The 27959-nt window shown below is 38.0% G+C and overlaps 1 protein-coding gene across 1 annotated transcript; it reads left to right on the top strand.

The window, feature by feature from the left end:
• The first annotated feature begins 419 nt into the window (after positions 1-419).
• WDR12 (WD repeat domain 12) lies at positions 420-25351 on the top strand. Its single transcript, XM_068967973.1, has 13 exons — positions 420-589; positions 4994-5088; positions 7341-7435; positions 8301-8407; positions 9307-9422; positions 9980-10134; positions 11380-11425; positions 13620-13705; positions 22148-22288; positions 22449-22554; positions 23201-23333; positions 24058-24130; positions 24932-25351. Exons 1-13 carry the CDS (start codon positions 549-551, stop codon positions 25007-25009), a joined length of 1272 nt encoding a protein of 423 aa, XP_068824074.1. The 5' UTR covers positions 420-548; the 3' UTR covers positions 25010-25351.
• Positions 25352-27959: the final 2608 nt, after the last annotated feature.

Raw genomic sequence — 27959 nt, 5'->3', positions numbered from 1 at the left:
TAGGTCGTTGCCTGGAGTCGGGAAGGTTTAATGCAAAGAAGATAGCCTGAGGGCAGCGTGGTAAAAAAGACTACAATTCCCAGTGGCTACATCATCTGAGAAGCGCTGCTTTCTGGGAGTCGTAGTATCTAAGAGCTGTGTCTGAATTATCGCGACTAAGGATAGCCTGTTAACATTTCAAACGGAGAGAAGTCGGTTTGAAACGGGCCTCTTTCTATCTCCATAATCGATCGCAAGCTTAAATATATATATATTTTTTTAAATACAAAAAAAATTGAAGAGACGCGACGCCTTTAAAACTATGCCTCACTAATCGACGATTCCTACTCTAGGAATAGGTAGTTGATGTTTATGGGCTGGATCTTGAGGAAGGGCAGCCTCGTGGTCCCTTCTGGCTGAGGCCCGGGCAAAGAAAGCGGAAGCCCTGGGATCGACTGCATCTTTTCTCTGACACGTGCAGCCTCATTTTGAGATCCCCGTTTTTGTAGTACTGAAAGACCAGAGTGCCGATTGTCTGATTGTTACTCATACGTTTCTCTAGGTACGCCATGGCTCAGCTCCAGACACGCTTCTTCACTGACAACAAGAAGTAAGTGAGCGTACTCCCTCTCTCTCCCTTCCTCACTCCCTCCCCTCCCCCGCCCCGGGCCCCCGGAATTCGTTCGTAGGACCTCTTCCTTGGGCATGCCTGGTTGTCTTTTCCGTCAATTTACCTGTTCCCTTTTTGACTGGATTCGTCGCTTCAGCACGTTTTCTGCGGTACCTTGCGAGGACTTCTCTCCCATTGTTCCTGCCTAGCTTCTCAGGCTGTATATAATTTGAATTGTAAGGGTAGAGAGACCTGAAGGGTTTCAGGTTTGCTTCCTGAATGAAGTGCATTATGCAACTGAGCAGTGAACAACGGACCATATCGTTAGAGTCTGGCGGCTAGTGGTGGTGTCTGAAAACATGAACTTCGTTTTCTTCAGTAGGTGATAGATGATGTTTTTCCAAACCACGCTAGAAGGTGGAGCTCCCAATAGGGAGTTGGTAGAACTGATTTTTGATAAGAGTGTGAGGTCAATTCAGTTATAATTTTGGGTATTTATATACATATATCTACACATATACGTATGCATGTTATATATGTGTGTGTATACATATATACACACCCGTATGTGTATACGTATATGTATATGAACATTTTACCAGTTTTACAAATGGTCCCCAGATACATAGCAATCGTTTGAAGCGTAATTGTATTCTGCTTTGTGGCATATATTACACTATTAATTTTTCTTTTTGTTTGCCTAGTCTCTTCAGCTATATTGTAAGTCTCCTGATGGTAGAGACTACGTTATGCTAATTGGATTGATTGAGTCAACAAATGTTTGTCTAGTTTTTCTGGTACTGATGATAAATAATAAATATAAGCTGTATTAACAAGTTAATGTCAGCTAAAAACTAAAACTGCAAGGAGATCCAGCCAGTCCATTCTGAAGGAGATCAGCCCTGGGATTTCTTCGGAAGGAATGATGCTAAAGCTGAAACTCCAGTACTTTGCCCACCTCATGCTAAGAGTTGACGCTGATGCTGGGAGGGATTGGGGGCAGGAGGAGAAGGGGACGACAGAGGATGAGATGGCTGGATGGCATCACTGACTCGATGGACGCGAGTCTGAGTGAACTCCGGGAGTTGGTGATGGACAGGGAGGCTTGGTGTGCTGCAATTCATGGGGTCGCGAAGAGTCGGACACGACTGAGCCACTGAACTAAACTGAACTGAACTGAAAAACTAAAAAACTCCCCCATCAATTAAGATTACATTTTTTATTCCTTGTTTGTAGTTTTATGAATTGACCTGGTAAATCATACTCACACCTCTTGTACTGTTGCATACAGCATATATGAATTGTATTATCAATACAGATGAGTATATATACTTAGTCTAAATAGTTCTAAAGGAATAGGTGATGCAATAGCATGACTGCTGTATTTTTTCTAATTAACAGGTTTATGGAGATTATTGTTGATTCACACACAATTTTAAGAAATACTAGAGCAACTGCAACTCTATTTAAATTGCTGTGATAAATGGCTAAATGCCAAATGTGTGTATATGTGTTTGTTTATATATTTAGATTTCCCCAAAAGTTAACAAAATCTAGAAATTAAACTTTCCTCTCCCTTATATATAATATGTTCTGATCAGTAAAATGAAGGGGGAAAGTAGATTTATTCATGTATATGCATATAATTTGCCATGAAGTGATAGGACCAGATGCCATGCTCTTAGTTTTTTGAGATTTGCCATCACTTCATGGCAAATAGAAGGGGAAACAGTGGAAACAATGGCAGACTATTTTTGGGGGCTCCAAGATCACTGAAGATAGTGACTGCAGCCATGAAATTTAAAGACACTTACTCCTCAGAAGAAAAGTTATGACCAACCTAGACAGCATATTAAAAAAGAGACGTTACTTCACCAACAAAGGTTCGTCTAGTCAAGCCTATGGTTTTTCCATATGGTAGTCATGTTTGGATGTGAGAGTTGGACTATAAAGAAAGCTGAGCGCCAAAGCATTGATGCTTTTGAACTGTGGTGTTGGAGAAGACTCTTGAGAGTCCCTTGGACTGCAAGGAGATCCAACCAGTCCATCCTAAAGGAGATCAGTCCTAAATATTCATTGGAAGGACTGATGCTGAAGCTGAAACTCCAATCGTTTGGCCACCTAATTCGAAGAGCTGACTCATTTGAAGACTGATGCTGAGAAAGATTGAAGGCAGTAGGAGAAGGGGACGACAGAGGATGAGATGGTTGGATGACGTCATCAACGAAATGGACATGAATTTGAGTAAACTCCGAGAATTAGTGATTGACAGGGAGGCCTGGTGTGTTGCAGTCCACGGGGTCACAAAGAGTCGGACACAACTCAGCGACTGAACTGAACTGATGCATATAATTTACATATGCATGTATGTTCATGTATAAGTGTGTGAATTATGCTTCTCTCTCCCTCCGCCACCCCCATCTTACTGACCAAAACAGTAAACCAACACTTCCAGTTTCTAGGTTTTGATACCTTTTGGAGAACCTAAATAAGTCCTTACTTTTTTCAACATGATAAATATATATCCACAGCCTTACTACTCAAAAAAGTATAGTTTGAAGGCCAGCGTCACTTGGGAGCTGGTTAGCAAAAGCACAATCTCAGACTTTACCTCAGATCTACTGATTTAGAATCTACATTTTAACAAGATTTGAAGCCTCTTCCCCTAACTCCCTTTGCTGCAGAAAGAGATTTCTTATAGATTTGATGAGCCCTGTAAGTTCTACCTAAACCTCTTTTACATTCTGCACAAATAAAGCCATAATTTAGACATTATGGAGACATTTTTGGTTTTGGTTTTTGTAACAACTATTAAGCTGTAATTCACGTATAGTAGATGTTACACATTTGAAGTGTTCAATTCACTAATTTTGAGTATATTTGTAGAATTGTGCAACCATCACCACAGAAAATTTTAGAACATTTTTCATCACTCTTTTGCTGTTGTTACCGTTTTCCCCCCACCCTTCCAAAAGTTTCCAAATACCCCCAGCCCAGGGCAGTCACTTATTCAATTTTTGTCTCTGACATTTCCTATAAATGGAATGATATAATATGTGGTCCTTTGTGACTGGCTCCTTTCACTTAGTATGGTGCTTGTCAAGCCTTGTCCATGTTGTACTTCATTCCTTTTTACAGATGAATAATACTCCATTGTGTGGCTATACCACATTTTATTTTCATTGTTCAGTTGATGGACTTCTAGGTTGTTTTCACCTATTGGGGCTATTAAGAATACTGGTAATGTGAACTATTTGTGCACAAGTTTTTGTGTGAACATATGTGTTTATTTTTCTTGGGTGTGTACTTAGGACTGGAGTTGCTGAGTCAAGTGATAATTCCATGTTTAACTTTTTGAAGAACTGCCAGATTTTTCCAAAGCAATCGTACCATTTTACATTCCTGCCAGCAATGAATAAGTGTTTCTCCATTTACTCACCAACACTTAATATCTGTCTTTCTTATTGTAAACATCCTGGTGGGTATGAAGTGATAACTCCTTGTGGTTTGATTTGCATTTCCTTGGTGACTAACAGTGCTCAACAACTTTTCATGTGCCTGTTGGTCATTTGTATGTTTTCTCTGGAGAAATATCTATTTTGATCCTTTGCCCATTTTAAAAATAGGGTTGTCTTTATTATTGAGTTATAAATGTTCTTTATATGTTCCAGATGCATGTTCCTTGTCAGATATGTGATTTGCAAGAATTTTCTCCTATTCTCTCAAAAGAGTTTCTGATCTGCCTCCTGTTGTGGGTGCCTCTAATCTAGTCACTGCAGTGCTGCCCCAGAGAGATCTAACGAAACAAAATTTTGATGATGTTTGTTATTTGACTTAGACAGTGGTTCCTCATTGCCTAAGGAAAGAAGTCAAAAGTACTGCATACAGCATCCAAGCCAATCCATGCACATCTTGTTAGCCTTGTCCTTGGTCACTGTCTAGAGTAAAATAACACTTTGGAATAGGTTGGTTGGGCAGTTTAATGACTTAGCTTTTTATTTGTGTATGCTGCTTTTTTGCACCCTTTCTTTCTGTCTTCCCCCGCGTCAGCCAGGGAAAACTTACTTTTCTATGTGTAGTGTAAGAGTGTTTTTCTTTTTTTATATATCCTTTCAGACTCTGCTCTCTCATCTTCCTTTTCTCTGGTTGAAATACCCTACTACTTCCTTGTTCTCTCATTTTATGTATTACTTATTACATTGTTCTTACACAGTTTCCTTGTATTTGTTTATTTATAAACCCTTTTCAAGTACAGAGACCACAGGTTAATTCATTTTTTGCTAACCCCATGTAGCAAAATGTCTGGCATGTATTAGATACCCAGTAAATGTTTGTTGAATGAATAAATGCGCGTTTGTTAAAATATTTGTAAACTTGATTTGATGTATCATTTCCTTTTTGTAGATATGCGGTAGATGATGTTCCCTTCTCCATACCTGCAGCCGCTGAAATTGCTGACCTTAGTAACATCATCAATAAATTGTTGGAGGCCAAAAATGGTAGGTATATACCGTGAAATGTTAGGAGAGGGCAAAATGACTAACTAAATAAAGTACATCACATTGTTATTTATAGCCCTTTGGGGACATTATTCTATAATACTGCATGCATTTTATAATGGTAAAATTTATAAATTATAACATATAATTTCCCTCCTACATGATAACTTTGAAAAATGTTTTAAATAAGTTTTTAGCGGAAAAAATCAGTTTAATCTGCTTTTAAGGCAATATGGAGAGAAGATGGTTGAGATTTAGGAATAAAGATTTTTAGGGTAAAAGTTCTTGATACAGAGATATTCGTATAGCATTTCCTATCGTCTTCATCATGGATATAATATAGAGATTCTGATGAATAGAATCATCAGACATCATTTCAAAGATGTCATATATCCTGCTCGCTGAAAAACTCTTTCAAACTAGAATAAGAATTATTTTCTTGGAATAGAGGCTTTGTAATACGAGTACATGGTTTTGTTGTTACCTAAGTAAAAGTTGGACACAACTGAGCACTCAAGCAAGTATTTGCATAGTTTTCTAAATTGTAGATGAACATTCATTTATCTTTTTGTATAAATCAAATAACTCTGTTACTGCTTTTGAGTTGAAGATGCAAATGATTCAGATTTTTTTAAAAAAACTTTATTTTGTAGTGGGGTGTAGCCAATTAACAATGTTATGATAGCTTTAGGGGAACCAGAGACTCAGCTGCACATATACATGTATCCATTCTCCCACAAACTCCCCTTTCATCCAGACTGCCAGGTAACATTGAGCAGAGTTCCATGTGCTGTACAATATCTCCTTGTTGGTTATCCATTTTAAACATAGCAGTATGTACACGTCCATCCCAAAGTCTCTAACTATCCCTTCCCGCCAGTAAGCATAAGTTCGTTCTGTTAATTCTGTGATGCAGATTTTTAAAAAGCAACAAGACAGAGAGACGGGGAATTCTTTAAAAAAGAGTATAGCTAATAAATCAGATAGAATGAAGAATTTTTAGCATTTCGTAACTCCAGATGAAGTGATGGATTTAAGAACTGATCATCAGTAGCGACTAAAGCCATTTATTAGGTAAAAGGCTAACAAAGAACATTGTGATGGATGGGAACCGACTGACATCCTCTGAACTCAGAGATAATTTAATATCGTAAAAAGAGTCACAGTGAAGTAGCGTGCTTCATGCGTGTGTGCAAAGACGCTTCAGTCGTGTCTGACTCTTTGTGACCCTATGGACTTGGACTGCCAGACTCCTTTGTCCATGGGATTCTCCAGACAAGAATACTGGAGTGGGTTGCCATGCCCTTCTCCAAGGGATCTTCCCAACCCTGGGATCAAACCCATGTCTCTTATGTCTCCTGCGTTGGCAGGCAGGTTCTTTACTACCTGCACCACCTGGGAAGCCCCCAGATGCTTCCTAATGTGATACAATAGGAAAAAATACTGTGTGTAAATATTTTGCCAAAAGTAAACCCAAAGTCTAATCAGGCATTTAGGTCTGCCTAATATACAGGTTGTATGTAGGTGGTAGAGAAACATGTTAAGGGATACCTTGGAGATTTAAACAACAAAAGCCAGAATGTGAGTATTAGACCCAATTTCTTCAGTAAATAAAAGGCAGAGGAAAAGAAGGATGGAGAACTGTTAAAGATATTAATCAGATATAATGTGAGGACTTTGGATGCCAATTCTAAAAAAACTCACTGTAAAAAGACACTTACAAAACAAGGAAATGCGAACATTGTCTGGCCTTATGATATTAGGAGAAATAATTTTTAATTTTTAACACTGTGACTTTTTAAAAGTCTTTATATTTTAGAGATACATACTGAAGCATTTACAGATGAAATTATGTCATTTCTGAGTTTTGGTTTTAAATAAACCAGCAGGAGAGGAGGGGGAGGAGTACAGGTGATTGTCCATGAGTTGACAAAAGATTCAAATGAGAATTCATTATGTTATTGCTACTTTTGGGTATTTTGGGATTTTTCATAGAATACAAAGGTTTTCTTTACTCAGAATGGTTATACTATCCACAGTAAAAATATTAATACCAACAGAGCAAAGTATTTCTGTTCTTTAAAATCACATAATATGGAATACGTGGTCCTGTTGTACCACGGGGAAAGTCTAGGGAAACTTGGAGGCCACACTGGGATAATAGGTACCTGTTTGTTTTGGGTCTCTCATTTATGTCTGCCAATACCACTTCAGGTCCTAATACTGATAATTTTATTACGTATTTTCTGTAGAGTTCCACAAACATGTGGAGTTTGATTTCCTCATCAAGGGCCAGTTTCTACGAATGCCCTTGTTCAAACACATGGAACTGGAAAACATCTCATCAGTAAGTTCAAATGTTTATCTGCTCTATTTTACTGAAGGTATTACCAGATAATGTAGGAAAACTCCATCTAGAATCAACCTGAATCTACAGCAACCAAGAGCCTTTTGATTATTATTTTTTCCTAAAAATTTGAACCTCAGTTTCTGTACGTTCAATTTTTAAATCCTCTCTTTTCTTCTAAGAGAAGAAAATTATTCAAAGAATGCAGATAAATGAATATGGAAAGATAATTTCATGTTTGTGAAGTTACCAAGAAACATATTAAGCAAATATGTTTACTACTAGTAAAGGTGTATAAAATGATTGTACATATATATAAGCTTGTGGGTTGGGTTTATGTGATTTTTAGTGATTGCCCTCTTCCTCTAATTGTCAAACTTACCTTATTATTGCTTTTATAATTTAAAATATAAATTATAATTGCTTTTATAATTAAGGTGGCAATTTTTGAAACTGTAATTAACATATACATAAAATTTATCTTTTAACCATTTTTAAGTGTACAATTCATTAAGTACATTCCCAATGCTATGCAACCATCACCATTGTCCATTCCCAGAATTTTTTCATCATCTTAAAGAGAAGTTCTGTATCCATTAAATTATATCCTTTATGATTTTATAGTTTCTTATATTCTTTTTTTCCACTTTAAGCATAAGTTTTCCAAAATCATTAATATTTCTTAATATTACTCTTAGCATACTGTTAGGTCAAATAAAGTTTTTCACTTTCTATATGGCTCCAAAATTTTTGGATTTGGAAGAGGAATTATATGAAGGAGGTAAACTGGGGCTCCTTTATTTTCATAATATACTATTTAAAAACTGCACCACCTGATGGATTTCTGCTTTTTCTCTGTGACTAGGAAGAAGTTGTGGAACTAGAGTACGTGGAGAAGTACACTGCCCCTCAGCCGGAACAATGCATGTTCCATGATGACTGGATCAGTGCAATCGAAGGGACAGAGGAATGGTATTGCCAGATGAATGTTCTTGTTTTAAATGTAATATGTGAATATTTTTGTTTGATTGCCTGTTCTTTGTGAAAGTAATTTATATATATATATATACACACACACATATATATCTCGTCACCATGCCAAAGACCTTTAAATTTAGTATAGTCAAGAAGAAATATACCTATTAATAGGTTTTCTTTTCTGTCTCAAGATATCATAGTGACACTTACCTTCCGAATATGTTGTGTCTCTTAGGGCATTTATTTGATTATGTTGGTTTTAAGACTAAGAATATAACTTGTTTCATAGAGGGGGAAAAAAACCTTTTCTAGCCACAGATCTGCTATCCTACTACCCTGAAGATGCAAGTCATGCTATTTTAGGGCTGAAAAGAACAGATTGGAATCAGAAGGTGTGACTGGGTTTAGAACAAAACCCTACTGGCCTTACTTGTAGAAAAACACATCAATAATGGATCGTAGTAGGAGTCTGCATTCAATGAATGTCTCCCGAGAGTTATTACATAGTTATGTTTTTATTGGTTTTACTTTTTACTTTAAATGGTTCTACTGGTTTTCTATTTAATGGTTTTCACTGGTTAAATACAAAGGACTATTAGGCTTTTCAAACAATTTGCTTAGCTTCCCTGGGAGTGGTAGTATTTTACAACAATAGTAAAAATGATATTTATGGTTTGTCAATTATATTTTTATTTTTAGGAGGGGGAAAAGCTAAATGTAACATCTTCTGATTTATTCTAGTGTGTTTTGAAGTCTTAATCTTTATATTAAAGGTTAGAAAATATAATTTGCAAGGTTTACTTTATCATTGCTTTAGAAATAAAATTGATTTCAGGGTTTGAAAAAGGTGCTTTTTGTATTTCATAGGACTTTTTTTTTTTTTCTCCTCATAGGATCTTGACTGGTTCTTATGATAAGACTTCTCGGATCTGGTCCTTGGAAGGAAAATCAATAATGACAATTGTGGGACATACAGATGTTGTAAAAGATGTGGCCTGGGTGAAAAAAGGTTAGGACTCTTTGCCTACACTGAGAGGAATCCTAGATAGGAAATTGGAAATAAGCCATTTTCAATGCTGGGGCAGAATTGGGACAGGATAGGAAATGTCTCATGCCTTAGTTATTATGGGGACTTTAAAATACCCAGTGTTTAAGAAAAGACATATTTTCTAAAAATCCGTGAATCAGTAGAAGTGAATCCTAAAATTATGTCTTGTAATATACATTTTCAAGTTAATAGTGAGTGTGTTAAATGCATATCTTTTTCATAGTTTTTTTTTTTTTTTACCTGCTCCACATGGCATGCAGGATCTTAGTTCTCTGACCAGGGATCAAACCTGCACCCCCTGCAGTGGAACTGCAGGATTTTAAAACACTGGACCAGCAAGGAAGTCCCTATAGTATTTTTGAAGAATCTTCCCTTTTTACCATAAGCTAGTTTTTTTCCCAAAGGTCTTTTACCTTTTCAACATCTTTCTCAACAACCACAAAAAGACTTATTTCTTTAGTTTCAGAACACTGTAAAATTTTTGTACTAATTTGTTTCTTGTGTTCTCCTTTCTTAAGACAATTTGTCTTGTCTGCTACTGAGTGCCTCTATGGATCAGACTATTCTCTTATGGGAGTGGAATGTGGAAAGGAACAAGGTGAAGGCTCTGCACTGCTGCAGGGGTCATGCTGGCAGTGTGGATTCCATAGCTGTGGACAGCACAGGAACCAAAGTAAGTAGCTATTGTGTTAGTAGTACTGTGTTCAGTTAGAATTTGAGATTCTTGTGCGAGTAAGTTCTTTTCTTCATAAAGTCACTGTGATTGGCCTACTTTTATAACAGCTGAAGAATATGATTTCAAACCAGAAGTAAATACTCATATGATTAGACATATCAAGAGTCATTCCCTCACTCTCGGTATCTTTGGTTTGGAATTTTATATAAACTGCAGAAATTTTAAGAACTCAGGTAAACAAGTAATTTCTTTGTGTAACCTTCCATTTTCAGTCCTTCAACTACTCATAGTGCTGTCATCAGTTAAAAATGTCTAGCTGATCACCTAAGGCTTGGCATACACTAAAGTTGGTGTTAATCGAGGTTGTTTTACAATTATCGCTTATCTACTCTGTATCATGACAGAATGGTAAAAGTTAAAACAAACCGTGAGGGCAACACAGTTTTTACTAAGAGGGGTTATAAACTCTTCATCTGAAAATTCTTCAAACCACAATTACGTATTCTAGATTTAAGACTGTTTCTTCAATAGTTCTTTGCCAGTTAGCATAGTAGAGGACATTTCTGCATTCAAAGATTGATGTGTATTCATTCTGAGCCATAATGAAGGTTTACATGTTGTTGAGTCGAACTTTAAGTGAATTAACTGTTCCCTGTCTCTTGGCTATAAGAGACAGAAACTCATCCTGAAATTTTTTAGCTTAAAAGATCTAAGGAAGGAGTGATGAATCACATCATGAGCAGGGTGATGATCATTTTCAAACTAGTGGAGCAGAAGCTCGAATGTGGCATACCTCCTCCTTCTCTTGTCTCCCCATATTGACTTCATTTTCTCACCTCAAACTGGTTTCCGTACGTAATAAAACCTAGCCTTCGGTATTCCCAGGTTTTACACCCTGTACTGTCTCTGGGAGATGAATAACTTCAACTCTCTAGAACACAAGTTTTCCCAAAACAGGCTCTGAAGGAGGAAGAGACTTATTGGCACAGCGTCGGTCAGTGGCCCACCCTGATCTAAGCAACCGTGACCAGGGTACAGGCCCCGTAAGAATGGTAGTTCTTTAAACTGCCATGAGATTGAGGATACAACTTCCCAGAGACTAGGAAGACGAGCAAAAAGACGATGCCATAGTCGTAAGGATTTCATGGCAAAGTAAAGGTTTCAAGTTAAATAGCAGGGGGAAAAAAGGCAAATAATATGATGGATTATATTTCATCCTGTTTTTCCCTTCATTTTCTTTAGTTTTGCAGTGGCTCCTGGGATAAGATGCTAAAGATTTGGTCTACAGGTAAATGAAATATTTCTTCTACTTTCTCTTATTAGTGGTATTTTAAGAATTACAATGTAAAAAAAGACTTTTTTAGCCCATACTTTGCCATAAAAATTGGACCATGGCTTTTGGGTCACAAAGTACTATATGCATGCTTAGTCGCTTCAATCGTGTCCGACTCTTTGTACCCATGGACTGTAGGCCGTCAGAATGCAAATGGGATTCTCCCGGCAAGAATACTGGAGTGTGTTGTCATGCCCTCCTGCAGGGTATCTTCCTGACCCAGGGATCAAACCCAAGTCTCTTACATCTCCTGCACTGGCAGGTGGGTTCTTTACCACTATTGCCACCTGGGAAGCCCAAAACAAAGTACTATAGTAGAGAGAAAAATTAGTAATTTCTGTCTTTCTGCCCCACCACTCCCTTATTTATTGGGTAGTGTCACTGAGTCCCTGCAAGTATCAGTGACACGTCTGGTGCAGTGGGACTTAACTGCCTTAGTTCTCAGAGTTCCCTTATTCAGAAACCTGGAAATAACTAATCTTCTGAGTCATATTGATACTTTAGTATTAGAGAAATTTCTTAGTTAAGGTGGCTTAGTTTAAATAATTTTTTTAATACAATTTTACTGAACTTTCTTACTTTGAAAAAATTGAAGGAACAATCAGAGGGAAAGGGGGGCTCAAGGAAGGTTCCTTGATAATAGTAAGAAAACACTTCTGGAAGAAAAGAAGGGGAAAAACCCACATATGTTTTAAAGAATAGTAGTACAGAACTATTTCTTGCACAGGTTAACAGAATACCTCTGCTAACTTTTGAGGAAATTGCTCTATTGCTACTGTACAATTTCCCTCATAGCTCAGTTGGTAAAGAATCTTCCTGCAATGAAGGAGACCAGGGTTCGATTCCTGGGTCAGGAAGATTCCCTGGAGAAGGAAATGGCAACCCATTCTAGTATCCTTGCCCGGAGAATCCCATGGACAGAGGAGCCTGGTGGGCTACAGTCCATGGGGTCGCAAGAGTCAGACACGACTCGGAGACTAAACTGCCATCCCCACCCTAAATTCAGTTCACAGAGTAGAAGTGGAGAGGGGAAGATAATCAAGAAAAGCCTAAACAGTTTTAAATAATTATGTGTAAGATGGCAGGAAATACAAACCCATTTTAGTTTATTTTTTTCCCAAAATTCATTAAAGCAAGCAGTTTTGAGGCAAAACGTTTATGGAGGAATTTTTCCTTTTGTGAAATACTTTTTGATAGTGCTGGGTAGATGACGTATAAATGAATAGTTACCGTTAAGATGCTTATAGTCATTCTGGGAAAAGCACATGACATTTATAAACAGTTACAAAACATTAAACTCTACGGTTTGTTTATCTGGGTTTCCTACCTAGCCAAATGCTGGATAACAAAGTTTTTTGTTTTTGTTCTTTAAAACAAAACTATGAAACACTTTTATTGATAGAAAAGTGAAATAGGTCTTCCCATGTGGCTCAGTGGTAAAGAATCCACCTGCCAGTGCAGGAGATACATGGGTTTGATCTCTGATCTGGGAAGATTCTGCATGCTGCAGAGCAGCTAAGCCCATGGATCACAACTATTGAGCCTGTGCTCTAGAGCCCAGGGGCTGAACTCATGAGCCTGCACACCCGAGAGCCTGGCACTGCAACCAGAGAGTAGCCTCTGCTCACTGCAGCTAGAGAAAAGGCCATGCAGCAGTGAAGACCCAGCACAGCCAAAAATAAATACATAAAATTAATTTTTTTTAATGCAGTAAAAATAAAAGTGAAATAGTCAAGAAAAATAAAGATGGCTGGAATGTATGTCCTTTTAACATGTTTATTTACCATATCATTCCCTTTAAATACACTCTTGTCAAAACTCTCCTACAATAAAGTAGTAAGCAACTTTTCATAGATCTGGTAACTGATGAAGGTCGATAATGAAAATCCTTATAAGATACCAAACTGGTTAGATTTTAGGATTTTAATGTACTTTATTTTTTGCTTTCTCCTTTTGGAAGATTGGTAACCAATGTATTGTTTTTAGATAGGATTTTCCATTAACCAAAATGAAAAAAAAAATATTCATTCCTAACCAGTTGAGATAACATGAAGTATATGCCCAGAAATATAAGAATCCTTTGAGATTGTCTGTAATTAATATTTACTTTAAATTTTAAATTTATCATATCTACTTCTCTATGATGTAGTTCCTACAGATGAAGAAGATGAAATGGAAGAATCCACAAATCGACCAAGAAAGAAACAGAAAACAGAGCAGTTGGGACTAACAAGGGTAAGTATTCGTGAGAACTGACGGTACTTTACTGTACTTAGTTTCCTTTTGTCTTGGTACTTCAACCATAATTAGACTTTCTTTTAGTAGATTACTAAATTTTTATTATGAAACTGCTGGATTTTGAGTCACTGAATATAATGGCATTAAGCTTTTTACACTGTTCATGAGGTTCTCACGGGAAGTATACAGGAGTGGTTTGCCATTCCCTCCTTTAGTGGATCACATTTTGTCACAACTCTCCAGTATGACCTGTCTGTCTTGGATGGCCCTGCACGGCATGCCTCCTCACTTATTCAGGGGAGCAGATCTTGTAAACAGAGCGCCTGAAGAACTGTGGCCAGAAGTTCATAATATTGTACAGGAGGCAGCAAACAAAACCATCCCAAAGAAAAATGTAAGAAGGCAAAGTGGTTGTGTATAGCAGGGGAAAGAAGAGAAGCAAAAAAGCAAGGGAGAAAGGGAAAGTTACACCCAACTAAATGCAGAGTTCCGAGAACAGCAGAGGCAAGAAGGCCTTTTTCAATGAACAGTGCAAAGAAATAGAGGAAAACAATAGAAGGGGAACAATTAGAGATCTCTTCAGGAAAACTGGAAATATCAAAGTAACATTTCATCCGAAGATGGGCATGGGTACAATAAAGGACAAAAATGGTAAAGACCTAATAGAAGCATAAGGCATCAAGAAGAGATGACAAGAACACACAGAAGAACTGTACAAAAAAGATCTTAATAACCCTGATAACTACAAGGGTGTGATCACTCACCTAGAGCCAGATATTCTAGAGTGTGAAATCAAGTGGGCCTTAGGAAGCACTACTGCCAATAAAGCTAGTGCAAGTGATGGAATTCCAGCAGAGCTACTTAAAATCCTAAAAGATGATGCTATAAAAGTGCTACACTCAGTATGTCAGGAAATTTGGAAAACCCAGCAATGGCCACAGGACTGGAATAGGTCAGTCCTCATCCCAATTCCCAAGAAAGGCAATACTAAAGAATGTTCAAACTATTGTAAAATTGCACTCATCTCCCATGCTAGTAAGATTATACTCAAAATCCTTCAAGCTAGGCTTCAGCAGTACGTGAACTGAGAGCTTCAGGTGTTCAAGCTGTGTTTAGAAAAGGCAGAGGGACCTCAGAGATCAAATTACCAACATTTGCTGGATCATTGAGAAAGCAAGGGAATTCCAGAAAAATATCTACCTCTGTTTCATAGACTACACTAAAGCCTCTGACAGTGTGGATCACAATAAACTGTGGGAAATTCTTAAAGAGATAGGAACAGACCATCTTACCTGTCTCCTGAGAAACTTGTATGCGGGTCAAGAAGTAACAGATTCTTGTATGGAACAAATGACTGGTTCGGGATTGAGAAAGGAGTACAACAAAACTGTTTATTGTCACCCTGTTTATTTAACTTACATGCAGAGCACATCGTGCAAAATGCCAGGCTGGATGAGTTACAAGCTGGAATCAAGATTGCTGGGAGAAATATCAACAACCTCGGATATGCGAATGATACCACTCTAATGGCAGAAAGCAAAGAGGAACTAAAGAGCCTTTTGATGAGGGTGAAGAAAGAGACTGAAAAAGCCGGCTTAAAACTCAGTATTAAAAAACTGAGATTGTGGCATCCAGTCCCATCAGTTCATGGCAAACAGAAGGGGAAGATATGGAAGCAGTGACAGATTTCCTCTTCTTGAGCTCTAAAATCACTGCAGATGGTGCCTATAGCCATGAAATTAGAAGATGGTTGCTTCTTGGCAGGAAAGCTATGACAAACATGGACAGTGTGTTGAAAAGCAAAGATATCACTTTGCTGATAAGGGTCTGTATAGTCAAGGCTATGGTCTTTCCAGTAGTCATATACGAACATGAGAGCTGGACCATAAGGAAGGTTGAAGAATTGATGCTTTCGAACTGTGGTGCTGGAGAAGACTTGAAAGTCCTGTGGACAGCAAGGAGATCAAACCAGTCAATCTTAAGTCACCCCTGAATACTCATTGGAAGGACTGATGCTGAAGCTGAAGTTCCAATACTTTCACCACCTGATGCAAACAGCCAGCTCATTGGAAAAAACCCTGAGGCTAGGAAAGATTGAACGCAGAAGGAGAAGACAGCAACAGAGAATGAGATAGCGGGATGGCATTACCGATTCAATGGACGTGAACTTGGGCAAGCTCTGGGGAGATGGTGAGGGACAGGGAGACCTGCCGTGCTGTAGTCCATGGGGTTGTAAGAGTTGGACATAACTTGGCAACTAAACAACAACAAAAAGCTAGGCTTACAGGTTGGTAGGTTATTTAGCTATTTTATTTGATCTCATGGTGAATTTTAAAGTAAGATCTTTTAATTGTTAGAGCTTACACAAAGTTAAGTATCTCATTACCTAACTGTTGAATGATAATGTTTCACAGACGTAAAAAACAAAATTATGTTTACCAAAAGGGAAAAGGTGGTGGTTGGGGTGGGACACGTTAGGAGTTTAGGATTAGCCGACTACTATATATAACAACAAGGTCTTAACTGTATAGGACAGGAAATTATATTCAACATCTTGTAATAAACTATAATGGAAAAGAATCTGAAAAAGAATATGTAACTGAATCACTTTGTTATATACCAGAAACTAACAAACATTGTAAATCAACTATACTTCAATTTTAAAAGTAGTAATAATATTAATGTTTCATACATCAAAGATGTAATTCTAGTACATCTCCTAAATCACTAGAAATCAAGAGTTCTGAAGTTTTGATTCCGTCATTTCACTAGTATAGCCAATTAAATTACACTCAGAAAGTTCATTCATATTTGCTCTGTTCCTTTAGAAGGATATTTATTATGATCTGCCTGAATTAATATACTTAATGAGAGGAACAATACTGAGTCAGATGTAGGAAATCATATTTTTTTCTTTCATTATCTCACAGCTTTAATGGATATGCAGTGAATTAGGTACACATTTGCACCTTAATTCTTATAGTCACCAATAAAAAGATAGCTTATAAAGTTGTTGAAAATGAGGAATAAAGTATGATCACAAATAATTCATCAAACTCAGGTAGACTGCAATAAATAGTAGCACTTACTGTTTTCAATAGGAAGTAGTGATTTACAATTTATACATTTAAACACAGACTGCTGAATTGCAAGTGGAATGATTCGCAACTCAGCTTCCTTATCATTTTTCTCATAGGACAAATTAAAATTATAAATGCCTTATCAATTGGATAATGTGCCAGTGGCAATTTATTGATGCATATATCTGATCAACCTTTAAAGAATATGTCTTGAGTAGAAAGAGTTCTTGAATGATCAAAATTCTTTACTCCTAAGGCAGCTTTTTAAAAAACCTTTATATTAATTAAAGTTTGGCATACATATAGTGAAGTATGCAGCTCAATGAATTTTTAGTTGTGTATACGCAAGTAATCACTATCCAAAGCAAAACATCAAGAATTACCAACACCTCCTAGAAGACTCTCTAGGCTCCCTTGAAATCAGTAGCCTCCTAAAAGTGATCATTCTTCTGACTTGTATCACTTAGATTAGTTTCATCTAGTTTTATACTTCATATATAGGGGCATGCTGCTGCTGCTGCTGCTAAGTTGTCTCAGTCGTGTCCGACTGTGTGACCCCATAGACAGCAGCCCACCAGGCTCCCCTGTCCCTGGGACTCTCCAGGCAAGAGTACTGGAGTGGGTTGCCATTGCCTTCTCTGATAGCTCATTTTTAATCGCACTTTGCAGATAATATGTTTTTATAAATTGAAGCTTTGTGGCAATTATGTATCAAGCAGGTTTGTTGGTATATTTCCAACAGCATTCATCACTTCATGTCTGTGTCACACTTTGATATCAATAAATCTCATAATATCTCAGACATTTTTAAAAATTAATGTATTTATTTTTTGGCTGCACCAAACAGCCTGTGAGATCCTAGTTCCCCGACCAGGGATCCAATCTGCAACCCCTGCATTGGAAGCGCAGCGTCTTAACCCCTGGTTGTTCAGTCGATCAGTCATGCCTGACTCTGCAACCTCATGGACTGCAGCATGCCAGGCTTTCCTGTCCTTCACTGTCCTTAACCACTGGACCACCATGAGAAATCCTCAGACTTTTAAATTATTATTATTGTGATCTGTGATCTTTTTTTATTATAGAATTTTATTTATTTATTTATGGTTACCCTGGGTCTTTGTTGCTGAGCAGGCTTTCTCTAGTTGCGACGAGCAGAGGGCTACTCTTGATTGTGCCTGCAGGGGCTTCTCCTGTTGTGGAGCACAGGCTGTAGGTGAACAGGCTTCAGTAGTTGCAGCACGCAGGCTCAGTAGTTGTGGCGCACGGGCTTAGCTGCTCTGCAGCATGTGGCATCTTCCCGGACTAGGGATCAAACCCACGTCTCCTGCATTGGCAGGCAAATTGCCATGCACTGCATCACCAGGGAAGTCCTGATCAGTGGTCTTTGACGTTACCATTGTAATTGCTTTGGCGTGCCATGAACCATGCCTCTGTAAGACAGTGAACTTAATCAGTAAATGTGTATGTCCTGACTGCTCCACCGACAAGCTCCTCCCCCATTTCTGTCTCCCTCCTTGGGCCTCCCTATTCCTGAGAGTCGACAATATTGAAATCAGGCCAGTTAAAAACCCCCACAGTGGACTCTAGGTATTGAAGGGAAAGGCAGTGTCTCATGTCTCACATTTTAAATCAAAAGCTGGAAATGATTAAGCTTAGTGAAGAAGGCATGTCAAAAGCTAAGAGAAGCCAAAAAGCTAGGACTCTTGTACCAGTTAGCCAAATTGTGAATGCAGAGAAAAAGTAGAAGAGCTATTTGAAGTGAAAATCAGAAATAATAGGAAAAGTTGGGTTGTGAAGACTAAAATAAGACAAATTTCAAAAATAGTTGTCTTCTCTCTAGATTTCTTTCTAGTATTTGACTTCTCTTAACACGAATAACACTCTCAATCAGTTCATTTAATGGTCATTTGTTTCATATTAATACATTAACATACGATAGGGTTTTTTCTACATTTTTTCTCAAAATGGCTTTTCTCCAGTATTATTCTACTGAATATAGAAGGGAAAGGCTACCCATGCTGGGGTCCAGCCCCGGTAGATCCAGGGAATTTGAAGCGGGGACGGCGTTGGCGAGGGAAAAACTTATTTATTTATTAACATAAGATTAGATTAGGAAGAAATAGTATAGTAGGAAAATTAAGTGGAGAAAAGAGGCTGATTAACTTGGTTTACGTGGAAGACCAATAAAGTTCCAGACAAGGAACTTGCACCATCTATGTTCGGCCGCCGGCGCCTTGGGCTCTCTCTCTCACAGATCTTAAAAGCCGGGACAAGAAAGTAGACATGGTGAGCCTCCACATTCCAAGGGAATTCAGCCTGAAATTAGAGTAAAGAGGAGACACGGGGGAAACCAGTCCTTCCAATGACTGGCCCCCCTCTATTGTCCTTCAAGGCCTTTTATACATTTGATTATACAGAGAGATCAATGGATAATACAAAATTATGCAGCGTTAGCAGCCCAGACTCTTTCTATATATCTTTTTGTATACAAAAGGTCTCAGGTGATTTACATTATCTTCTGGCCAAGAGGCTTGTTAACACTTTTTGGCTCTCTTCCTTAATGAATGTTAATCTCGTTTCCCCTGAAGTGTTTTTCTTTAATCTGCATCTCCTTAAAGCACTAAAGTTACACCTCTATAGAACGGAGGCGCAGTGGGTTATAACAAAGAAGGTACTTAACTCAAAGATCTAATGTTGCTACTTGTTTTTTCTATATACCAACTATATCAACAAGTAAAAGATATGAAAATTTGGCAGCAAGTATTGGCTCAACAAATGATACCTTTAATCAGTCCTATTCTAATGATTTTGACTCTTCGGAAGCCCCTACATTCCTAGGATGTTTTAAGCTTCCTGTGCCTCCTGCAGTCAGGAGGCCTCAAACAATCACATGCACAGCTATATAAGTCCTGCAGGCAGGCTAAAAAGCCATCAGAGGGGTTTTTGGATTGAAACACCCTTTCAAATGCAGAAGACTGAAGCCTTGAGATGACTTTTTCCAGGCAGGCATGTTCTTATTTTGGGGGTACACACTCAGGAAATACCAGGAGGAAAACCTGAGATCTGACTCGACCTTGCCCATCAGATCTCTGCCGCCTGATCTTGTCACGGGTGGGATTCCTCACACTGGCTCCCGGCATACCCACTCCAGTATTCTGGCCTGGAGAATTCCATGCACTGTATAGGGCACAGGGTTGCAAAGAGTCGGACACAACTGTGTCACTTTCACTTTCATTCTACTGAAGTTTGTTTGCAGTTAACAGTGCCAAAGTTGACTTTTCTACCTCTTTTTTAAAAAAATTTACATCCTTGGTGGTTCAGCAGTGAAGAATCTGCCTGCCAATACAGGAGACACTAGTTCAGTCCCTGGGTCAGGAAGATCCCTTTTTGAAGAAAATGGCAATCCATTTCATTATTCTTGCTTGAGAAATCCCATAGATGGAGGAGCCTGGCGGGCTACAGTCCATGGGTTCACAGAGTCAGATACAACTTAGCAACTAAACAACAAAAACAAGAAAATTCACTCTTTTTGGTGTACAGCTTTTGAGTTTTGGTAAATACATATAATATGTAACTAATACATATTCAAGATATGGAACAGTTTGCCATCCCCTAAAACTCATGTTGCCCATTTGTAGTCAACCTTTTCTATTTAGATACTCTTAACAACTACTATCTAATTTTCATTCCTAGAATTTTTTTAGAATATCACATAAGTAGGATCACACAGTATGTAGCCTTTCACATCAAGGTTTTTTTTTTCCCCACATAATATATTTGAGGGGAACAACAAAGATTCATCCAAGTTATTGGGTATATCATGGTTTGTGCTGTGCCTTGTCGCTCAGTAGTGTCCAACTCTTTGCAACCCCACGGTCTGTAGCCCACCAGGCTACTCTGTCCATAGGGATTCTCTGGGCAAGACTACTGGAGCAGGTTGCCATGCCCTCCTCCAGGAGATCTTCCCAGCCAAGGGATCAAACCCAAGTCTCCCACATTGCAGGCAGATTCTTCACCGTCTGAGCCACCAGGGAAGCACCATGTCATGGTTTATATTCCTTTCAAATTCTGAGTAGCACTCTATTGTATGGATATATTGTACAACAGTTGGTTTAATCATTCACCAGTTGAAGGATATTTGGGTTGTTTCTGGTTTGACAGTTATGAATAAAACTGCTAGAAACACTTGTGGGCAGTTTTTTGTATGAACCTGTTTCCATTTTTCTTGAAAAGTCTTCATTTTTCAATTCCAATTCCATACCTAGGAATGGAATTGCTTATTCATTTAAGTCTACCCATCATTTTACATGTCATTTCCTATCCTGGAATCTCTGATTATCTCTCTGTTACCTTACTTTTGTTTTGGATCACAACAGAGGCTGCCCTGTTCCTCACTTCTCTATCACGTTGCTTTACCTCTTTCAGGAAAATTTTAGAGCTGGAAAAGAGATTTTAGGGATCATTTGGTCCAGGAGGTGGCAAATAACAGCCCAACAGGAGCTCTCACTCTGGCCTATTTTTGTGCTATAGAGAGCTGAGGGATTTTTACATTTTTAACAGGCTTTAAAAACAAAGAGGAATATGCAGAAGAGACTGTATGTGGCCTGGAAAGGCTAAAATTTTTTTTCTTTCTGGACCTTTATCAAAAAACTTTGCTGATGTCTGATCTGGTGTAATTCCCTTAACATGTAAGGAAGTGAAATGTAACAGAGTTAAAAAAGTATCCCTCATTTCAGAGCTCTTTCCCTCTTTCTTTTACATTTTCCTTGTGTTTAATACAGACACCTTACCTATTTTGAGGATTTTAATTTGAGAGGGACGTTAGAGATTTTGGAGTTTTAATAAATGAACAAGGGACACTATTTAAAGATTGGACGCTGAAGAAATGAGGCGGTGAGAATAACTTATTGAAATTAATAAACCTGAAAGAGTCATGTAGAATGGCAGCACGTTTCTCAAGCCTACATCTTTCTGCCCCCAGGGCTTTTTCTCCTAGCTTCTACATGTGACATGTTTGTCAACTGGGAAACTTTAGTGTCAATATTAATATTCCTGAAAATGAAAAGTAGAGCAGATGGAGTAGCAACAGAATCTTGTGGAAAGACTACAAATTTTGGAGTAATATTTGGGTTCAAACTCAAATCTGCCTTCTTTAAGCAGCATGACCTTGGGCAAGTTATCTTTCTCAACTGAAGTGTCTCTTAGAGGGTTGCTGTAAAGATGAAATAGGGTAGGACAGGAGGGCTAACGCACCCGACAAAGTATCTGGCATATGGGTTTCAGAAGTAACAGCTACTGTTATTTTTTGATCACTCTGAACTGAAAATGCTTTCCCTTTTGGGTGTCTTTTCATTTCTAGACTCCCATTGTGACCCTCTCTGGCCACAAGGAAGCCATTTCCTCAGTTCTGTGGTCAGATGCTGAAGAAATCTGCAGTGCGTCTTGGGACCACACGATTAAAGTATGGGATGTTGAGTCTGGCAGTCTAAAGTCAACTTTGGTAAGACTTACAAATTCAGTGCTTCTCTAATAGAGCTTTTTAAAAAAAAAAAATTTACTTATTTTAACTTTGAGCTTTTAAGTGGTAAACTTCTAGGAGATGATCACTTTTAGCCTACTCTGGTTACATGTTCTTTCCTTTTTTTTTTTCCACTTCCCAGACAGGAAATAAAGTGTTTAATTGTATCTCCTATTCTCCACTTTGTAAACGTTTAGCATCTGGAAGTACAGATAGGCATATCAGACTGTGGGATCCCCGAACTAAAGGTGAGTTCTGTAAATCTCCAGGAGAAAACATGGGTGAATAACATCAATGTCTCTTCTCACTAGAGCTGTATATGAAAGATCAGTTCAGTTCAGTCGCTCAGTCGTGTCCAACTCTTTGCGACCCCATGAATCGCAGCACACCAGGCCTCCCTGTCCATCACCAACTCCCAGAGTTCACTCAAACTCACGTCCATCGAGTCCGTGATGCCATCCAGCCATCTCATCCTCTGTCGTCCCCTTCTCCTCCTGCCCCCAATCCCTCCCAGCATCAGAGTCTTTCCCAATGAGTCAGCTCTTTGCATGAGGTGGCCAAAGTATTGGAGTTTCAGCTTTAGCATCAGTCCTTCCAAAGAACACCCAGGACTGATCTCCTTTAGGATGGACTGGTTGGATCTCCGTGCAGTCCAAGGGACTCTCAAGAGTCTTCTCCAACACCACAGTTCAAAAGCATCAGTTCTTCGACACTCAGCTTTCTTCACAGACCTACCTTCACATCCATACATGACCACAGGAAAAACCATAGCCTTGACTAGACGGACCTTTGAAAGATAATTTTCTAGAAATTTGATGTGGGGGGCGAGGGAGGTGTTCTGCCTACTTCTCTTTTCTAAAATTTGATAATCGTTATCTGTTTTGTTTTGTTCAGATGGTTCTTTGGTGTCGCTGTCCCTAACCTCACATACAGGTTGGGTAACATCAGTAAAGTGGTCTCCTACCCATGAACAGCAGCTCATTTCTGGTTCTTTAGATAACATGGTTAAGCTGTGGGATACCAGAAGGTAATTCCTGTTTATGATTAATAAAAGAAGTATATCAATTGCCTGTTGAATACAAAGAAAATGAACACTGAAATAACGATCCAAAAGCAGAACGGTGAAAAACATGTTCTTGGTCATATGCCCTGAAATGATACATAATTGGTATCAAAAAGGAAGGCCAGGATCAAAGGAATTTTCTCAATATGTTATCTTTTGCATTCTGGATGAATCTGTGATAGTTTTATCTTTTGCCAAAAAAAGAAAATACACAAGTTTATGAAATCCATCTTTCTCACCTCGTTACATAAAATAGCAAAAAAGAATCCTGAGCCTTAATATGACACAGAATTGGAAGGCAAGTGGCCTAAATGAATGAAACTGATCAAATTAGAAATTAGGTTAATAGGAAATTAAATAAAAACATATACTTTTTAAAGATAAAAATTTACAGATTCCTTTCTTTAGTTAGGGCTACAATAATAATATATGCAAAGGGCCTCCAAGAGAATGTCTATATAATTTATTTACATATTTCTACAAGTAGAATGGAGAGGCAATAACCAAACCCATAATCTGTTAATGATACAGGGAGAGACAGTCAAGAAAACACTCAGAATTTTAAGATTAAGTGGTTATTGGGACAAGGATGGCAAACTAAAATTTTCAGAAGCGTGTAAGTGATTATGCACATATATTTGTTTAATACTATGAAATGCATATAACACGTTAATATTTTCATCTTTAGTTGTAAGGCTCCTCTCTATGATCTGGCTGCTCATGAAGACAAAGTTCTGAGTGTAGACTGGACAGACTCAGGGGTAAGAATTTATCAGTTATTTGATAGAGGAAACTATATTATTAGAATAAATTTATTGTTTGTATTCACAGTTATTAGTTTCAATGTATCTGATATTTATAATTCTGTATTCTAAGTTAATACTCATAAAACCTCATCATTTAAAGAAGAAAAAAGTATCCTTTACTATTAGGAGTAGAAAATTTTGAATATTTTGAAGCAGTTTTTTTTCTCAAGAGTATTTTTAATAAAATTTTTACATCCGTAAACTTGCTGCTTCAGATTAATTGTGTCAAAGTATTTCCTACTTAAAAAAATATTACAAATATGGCTATATTATAAAATGTACTTAATTACAATTTAGGTTTTTTATTGCCTAAGAACTCTTTCTAAATACAGGTCCTAGGGCTATTTGAAAAATCTGGAATACCCACTTATCTATAAACAATTAATGTGCTGTTCTTTACAAACTTAATTTTCTTAAATGGGTAAAACTATATTACCCTTCAAACTTTTAATTTTATTAGATTCCTTAGCAAAAGCTTCATAGAAAGTATGATAGCATATTATGCCTTAGCCAAATTAAAATCATCACTTTTAAAGTGTTAATATAGTGTGTATATATGTGTGTGTGTGTGTGCTATAGTAGTGAAATTTGATGCAATTGGCCCATCTGAGTATTAACTGTCAATGCAAGTTAATTGCTTATCTGTAATTCTTTCTATAATCAGAATATCTACTGGTAGTTTAATTAGGTTTAGCTATCATATGATATAATTGTATTTACTTCTGTGTTTGTTTCTTCCCCTCTCGCTTTATACAGTTACTTCTCAGTGGAGGAGCAGACAATAAATTGTATTCCTACAGATATTCACCTACGACTTCCCATGTGGGGGCATGAAAGTGAAAGATAAATCTGACTACAGAGATTCCTTCTGTAAACAAAATCAATAGAGAATACTCAGCTAACACCAAGACAGATACAGGAAGCAGCCTTTTAGATTAAAGTTAATATACTGTTTCCCCCTTGATGATAGTGTTATCACTGTCTTTTTATTTTGTATTTATTATACAACAGTTGTGTTTATTAAATATAAAACATGGCCTGCATTCTCTACCTTATGAAAACCTTTGAAATTAAACTGAGCTTTTAATTTTTCTTCTAAAGGTATTGGTTTGAATTACGATTTGCTTTTGAAGTCCTATAAAAGTATGTATTAAAAGTTCAGTAATTGTTCAGATTTTTATTTCTGAGGGAGAAACTTCACTCTTTAAAGTTAGCGTTTAAAAAGAGCATCTAAAAAGAAATAAATTTTAACAGAGAAAAAATCAGAAATACAATCTGTGTTTGGTAAAAATGTGATTCTGTAACTGTAATAATGTTATTTCTAAGTATTCAGAACATTAAAACATGTAGATGTTGCCAGTTATTAAGAATTTGTTGAAATATTTTAAGTGAAGTACTTTGTTTTAAAGATAAGTCAGGGCAGTTCCCTAGCAATCCAGTGGTTAGGACACCATGCTCGCAATGCTGGGGGCCAGGGCTCTGTCCCTGATTAGAGAACTAAGATCCCACAAGTTGCATAACATGGCCAAAAATATAATAAATAAAAGATTTTAAAAATACATAAAGACAAGTCAGAATCCTTTAGAAATAGCATACAGATTTCATGGTAACCAGGAATCTCTCTCCCACACTTATACTTGTGTATAGATAAGAATTCTTCAGACAAAACCTTTCAGTAAGTTTTAGGTAAAAACATTCTACAATTTTTGTATCATTAGCACTTATCTAAATCCATTTATTATATGCCAGATATTTAAAGTAAATGTCTTAAAATGTGACTTTAATGGATTGGTATTTCTCAAGCAGAGCACCTCTGCCTCTAAATAATAAACAGGAAATTAGTTTAGTCTCATCATTAGACTCTAATGCTATGTATCTCATATGAAAGTTTCCTATTACAGAGGTCTAGGAAACAACCAGAATAACCTGGCTGCAACTGAGAGCCAGACTGACAGTGGATTAAACCATGTGAATGATCAGTCCTCTAGTATATGGAAGTTCAGAGGCAGTCCAGTACTGTTAAAGGGGTTTTGTTCCACACTCCTTAAGGACCAGCACTCCCTCTTGACCCTGTTTCAAAGGACAACAATGAGTTTATATTCCTGTTCTGGATGGTTCTTTCTGAATGAATCTTAAGAACAGAGTTGCAGAAAATATTTTTCTTAATTCGCCCAATCTCTTCTGCTCACATGTAGCATGCCGGTGAGCATACTACATGTTAAAGTGAAGGTAAAGGGCCTCCCTGGTGGCTCAGACAGTAAAGGTCTATCTGCAATGCAGGAAGCCTGGCTTCGATGCCTGGGTTGGGAAGACCCCCTGGAGGAGGGAATGGCAACCCACTCCAGTATGTTTCCCATGGACAAAGAAACCTGACGGGCTCCATGGGGTCGCCAAGAGTGGGACACTGACTGAGCGACTAACACAGACACAAAGAGGCCTATTTACTAAATGAAGGACAAAGAAGGAAGTGGCAACAAAACCTGTTTCCAAGCCTGTTCTAAATGATGGTGCCAATGCAGGATACATTCATGGTTTGGATGTAGTATCAGGGGCCAAGTCTCTTAGAAAAAGACTGATTGATCTTTACCAAACCTCTTATGTAACTCAAGTGGTTAGAGCTTACTCTCCAAAAAGGAAGAGCATGAGAGGCCAACAGAAACCTAGAAGACTTAAGTCCTTTTAAAACATAGTGCTTTCCTTCCTCCCATCATTTGTCTTGTCTAAAAAAGTAGAGGGTCCCTTTCAGTAGTCCATTTTCCTCCATTTCAGTTACACCAGAGACAGAGGCCTTATGTGGACTTGTTTGCTCCTAAGATTTGCTTGGAGAAATGACTGGAGCTGCTTTTTTAGAGCTGGAATTTGGGAACCAGACAGTGCAGTGTTCAGGACCTGCAGACCAGGACAGAGTTGTCTATGCTGTCTTGCCATAGTATTGCCGTTCATGAACATGTTAATCCTTATTTTTACCCCATCAAAGTGTTAAGAATTTCTTTTCTGTTTGGCAACAAACTTCCTAATTTTAAAGTTAGGCTCAAAGTATACTCTAATTGCTGAAAAAGTCAGTCCAAGGAATAAGGCTGACCTTCTACCATGGCCTCCCTGGTAGCTCAGAGGGTAAAGTGTCTGCCTGCAATGCTGGAGACCCAGGTTCGATCCCTGGGTCGGGAAGATCCCCTGGAAAAGGAAATGGCAACCCACTCCAGTACTCTTGCCTGGAAAATTCCATGGACAGAGGAGCCTTGTAAGCTACAGTCCATGGGGTCACAGAGCAACTTCACTTCTACCATGTGCCAGGGTCTCTGCTGGGGTGGAGGGGAGGGGGGAAAATGTATAAGGTATGGAGACTACCTTCAAAAAGATCACATTTTCACATGGGAGATGCTCAATTAAAAATTGGTTACAACAGTATCCTAAAGTGCAAAGAAAGATGTGAATCTAAGGTAGAAAGGAAGCATAGAGAAAGGAGCAGTTAGCTTTGTGGGGATCGAAGTGGCCACCAAGAAAGGCATGTAGAAGAGTGACATCTGATCGAGATTCGGACAGATACTTGTTCGGGGAAGTGAAGATGGAATTTATTTCTGGCAGGGGAGGAAGCACAGAAAGATCAGAAATGAGAGCTCAGAAATAACCTTGTGGCAGAAAGTGAGCAGAATATTTTCATTTGCTAACAAGTTTTATTTTCCTCTTAAATAAAGCTGCCTTCCAGGTCTTATGTAAGATGATGATCTTCCTATTTGGAAACTGAAAATAAAACCTGGCTGTGATGATTACCTAGAGATTATTA

Source organism: Capricornis sumatraensis, chromosome 3 (assembly GCF_032405125.1).
Source record: "Capricornis sumatraensis isolate serow.1 chromosome 3, serow.2, whole genome shotgun sequence".
In the NCBI taxonomy this organism is placed as follows: domain Eukaryota; kingdom Metazoa; phylum Chordata; class Mammalia; order Artiodactyla; family Bovidae; genus Capricornis; species Capricornis sumatraensis.
This window is presented reverse-complemented; position numbering and strand designations above follow the sequence as displayed.

What these genes read in the sequence shown, in the direction of transcription:
- WDR12 (XM_068967973.1), top strand. Translation starts at nt 549, where the DNA reads ATGGCTCAGCTCCAGACACGCTTCTTCACTGACAACAAGAA. An exon ending in TGGACAGCACAGGAACCAAA is followed by an intron (nt 10,135 to 11,379) that starts GTAAGTAGCTAT and finishes CATTTTCTTTAG; the next exon opens with TTTTGCAGTGGCTCCTGGGA. An exon ending in AGCAGTTGGGACTAACAAGG is followed by an intron (nt 13,706 to 22,147) that starts GTAAGTATTCGT and finishes TTTCATTTCTAG; the next exon opens with ACTCCCATTGTGACCCTCTC.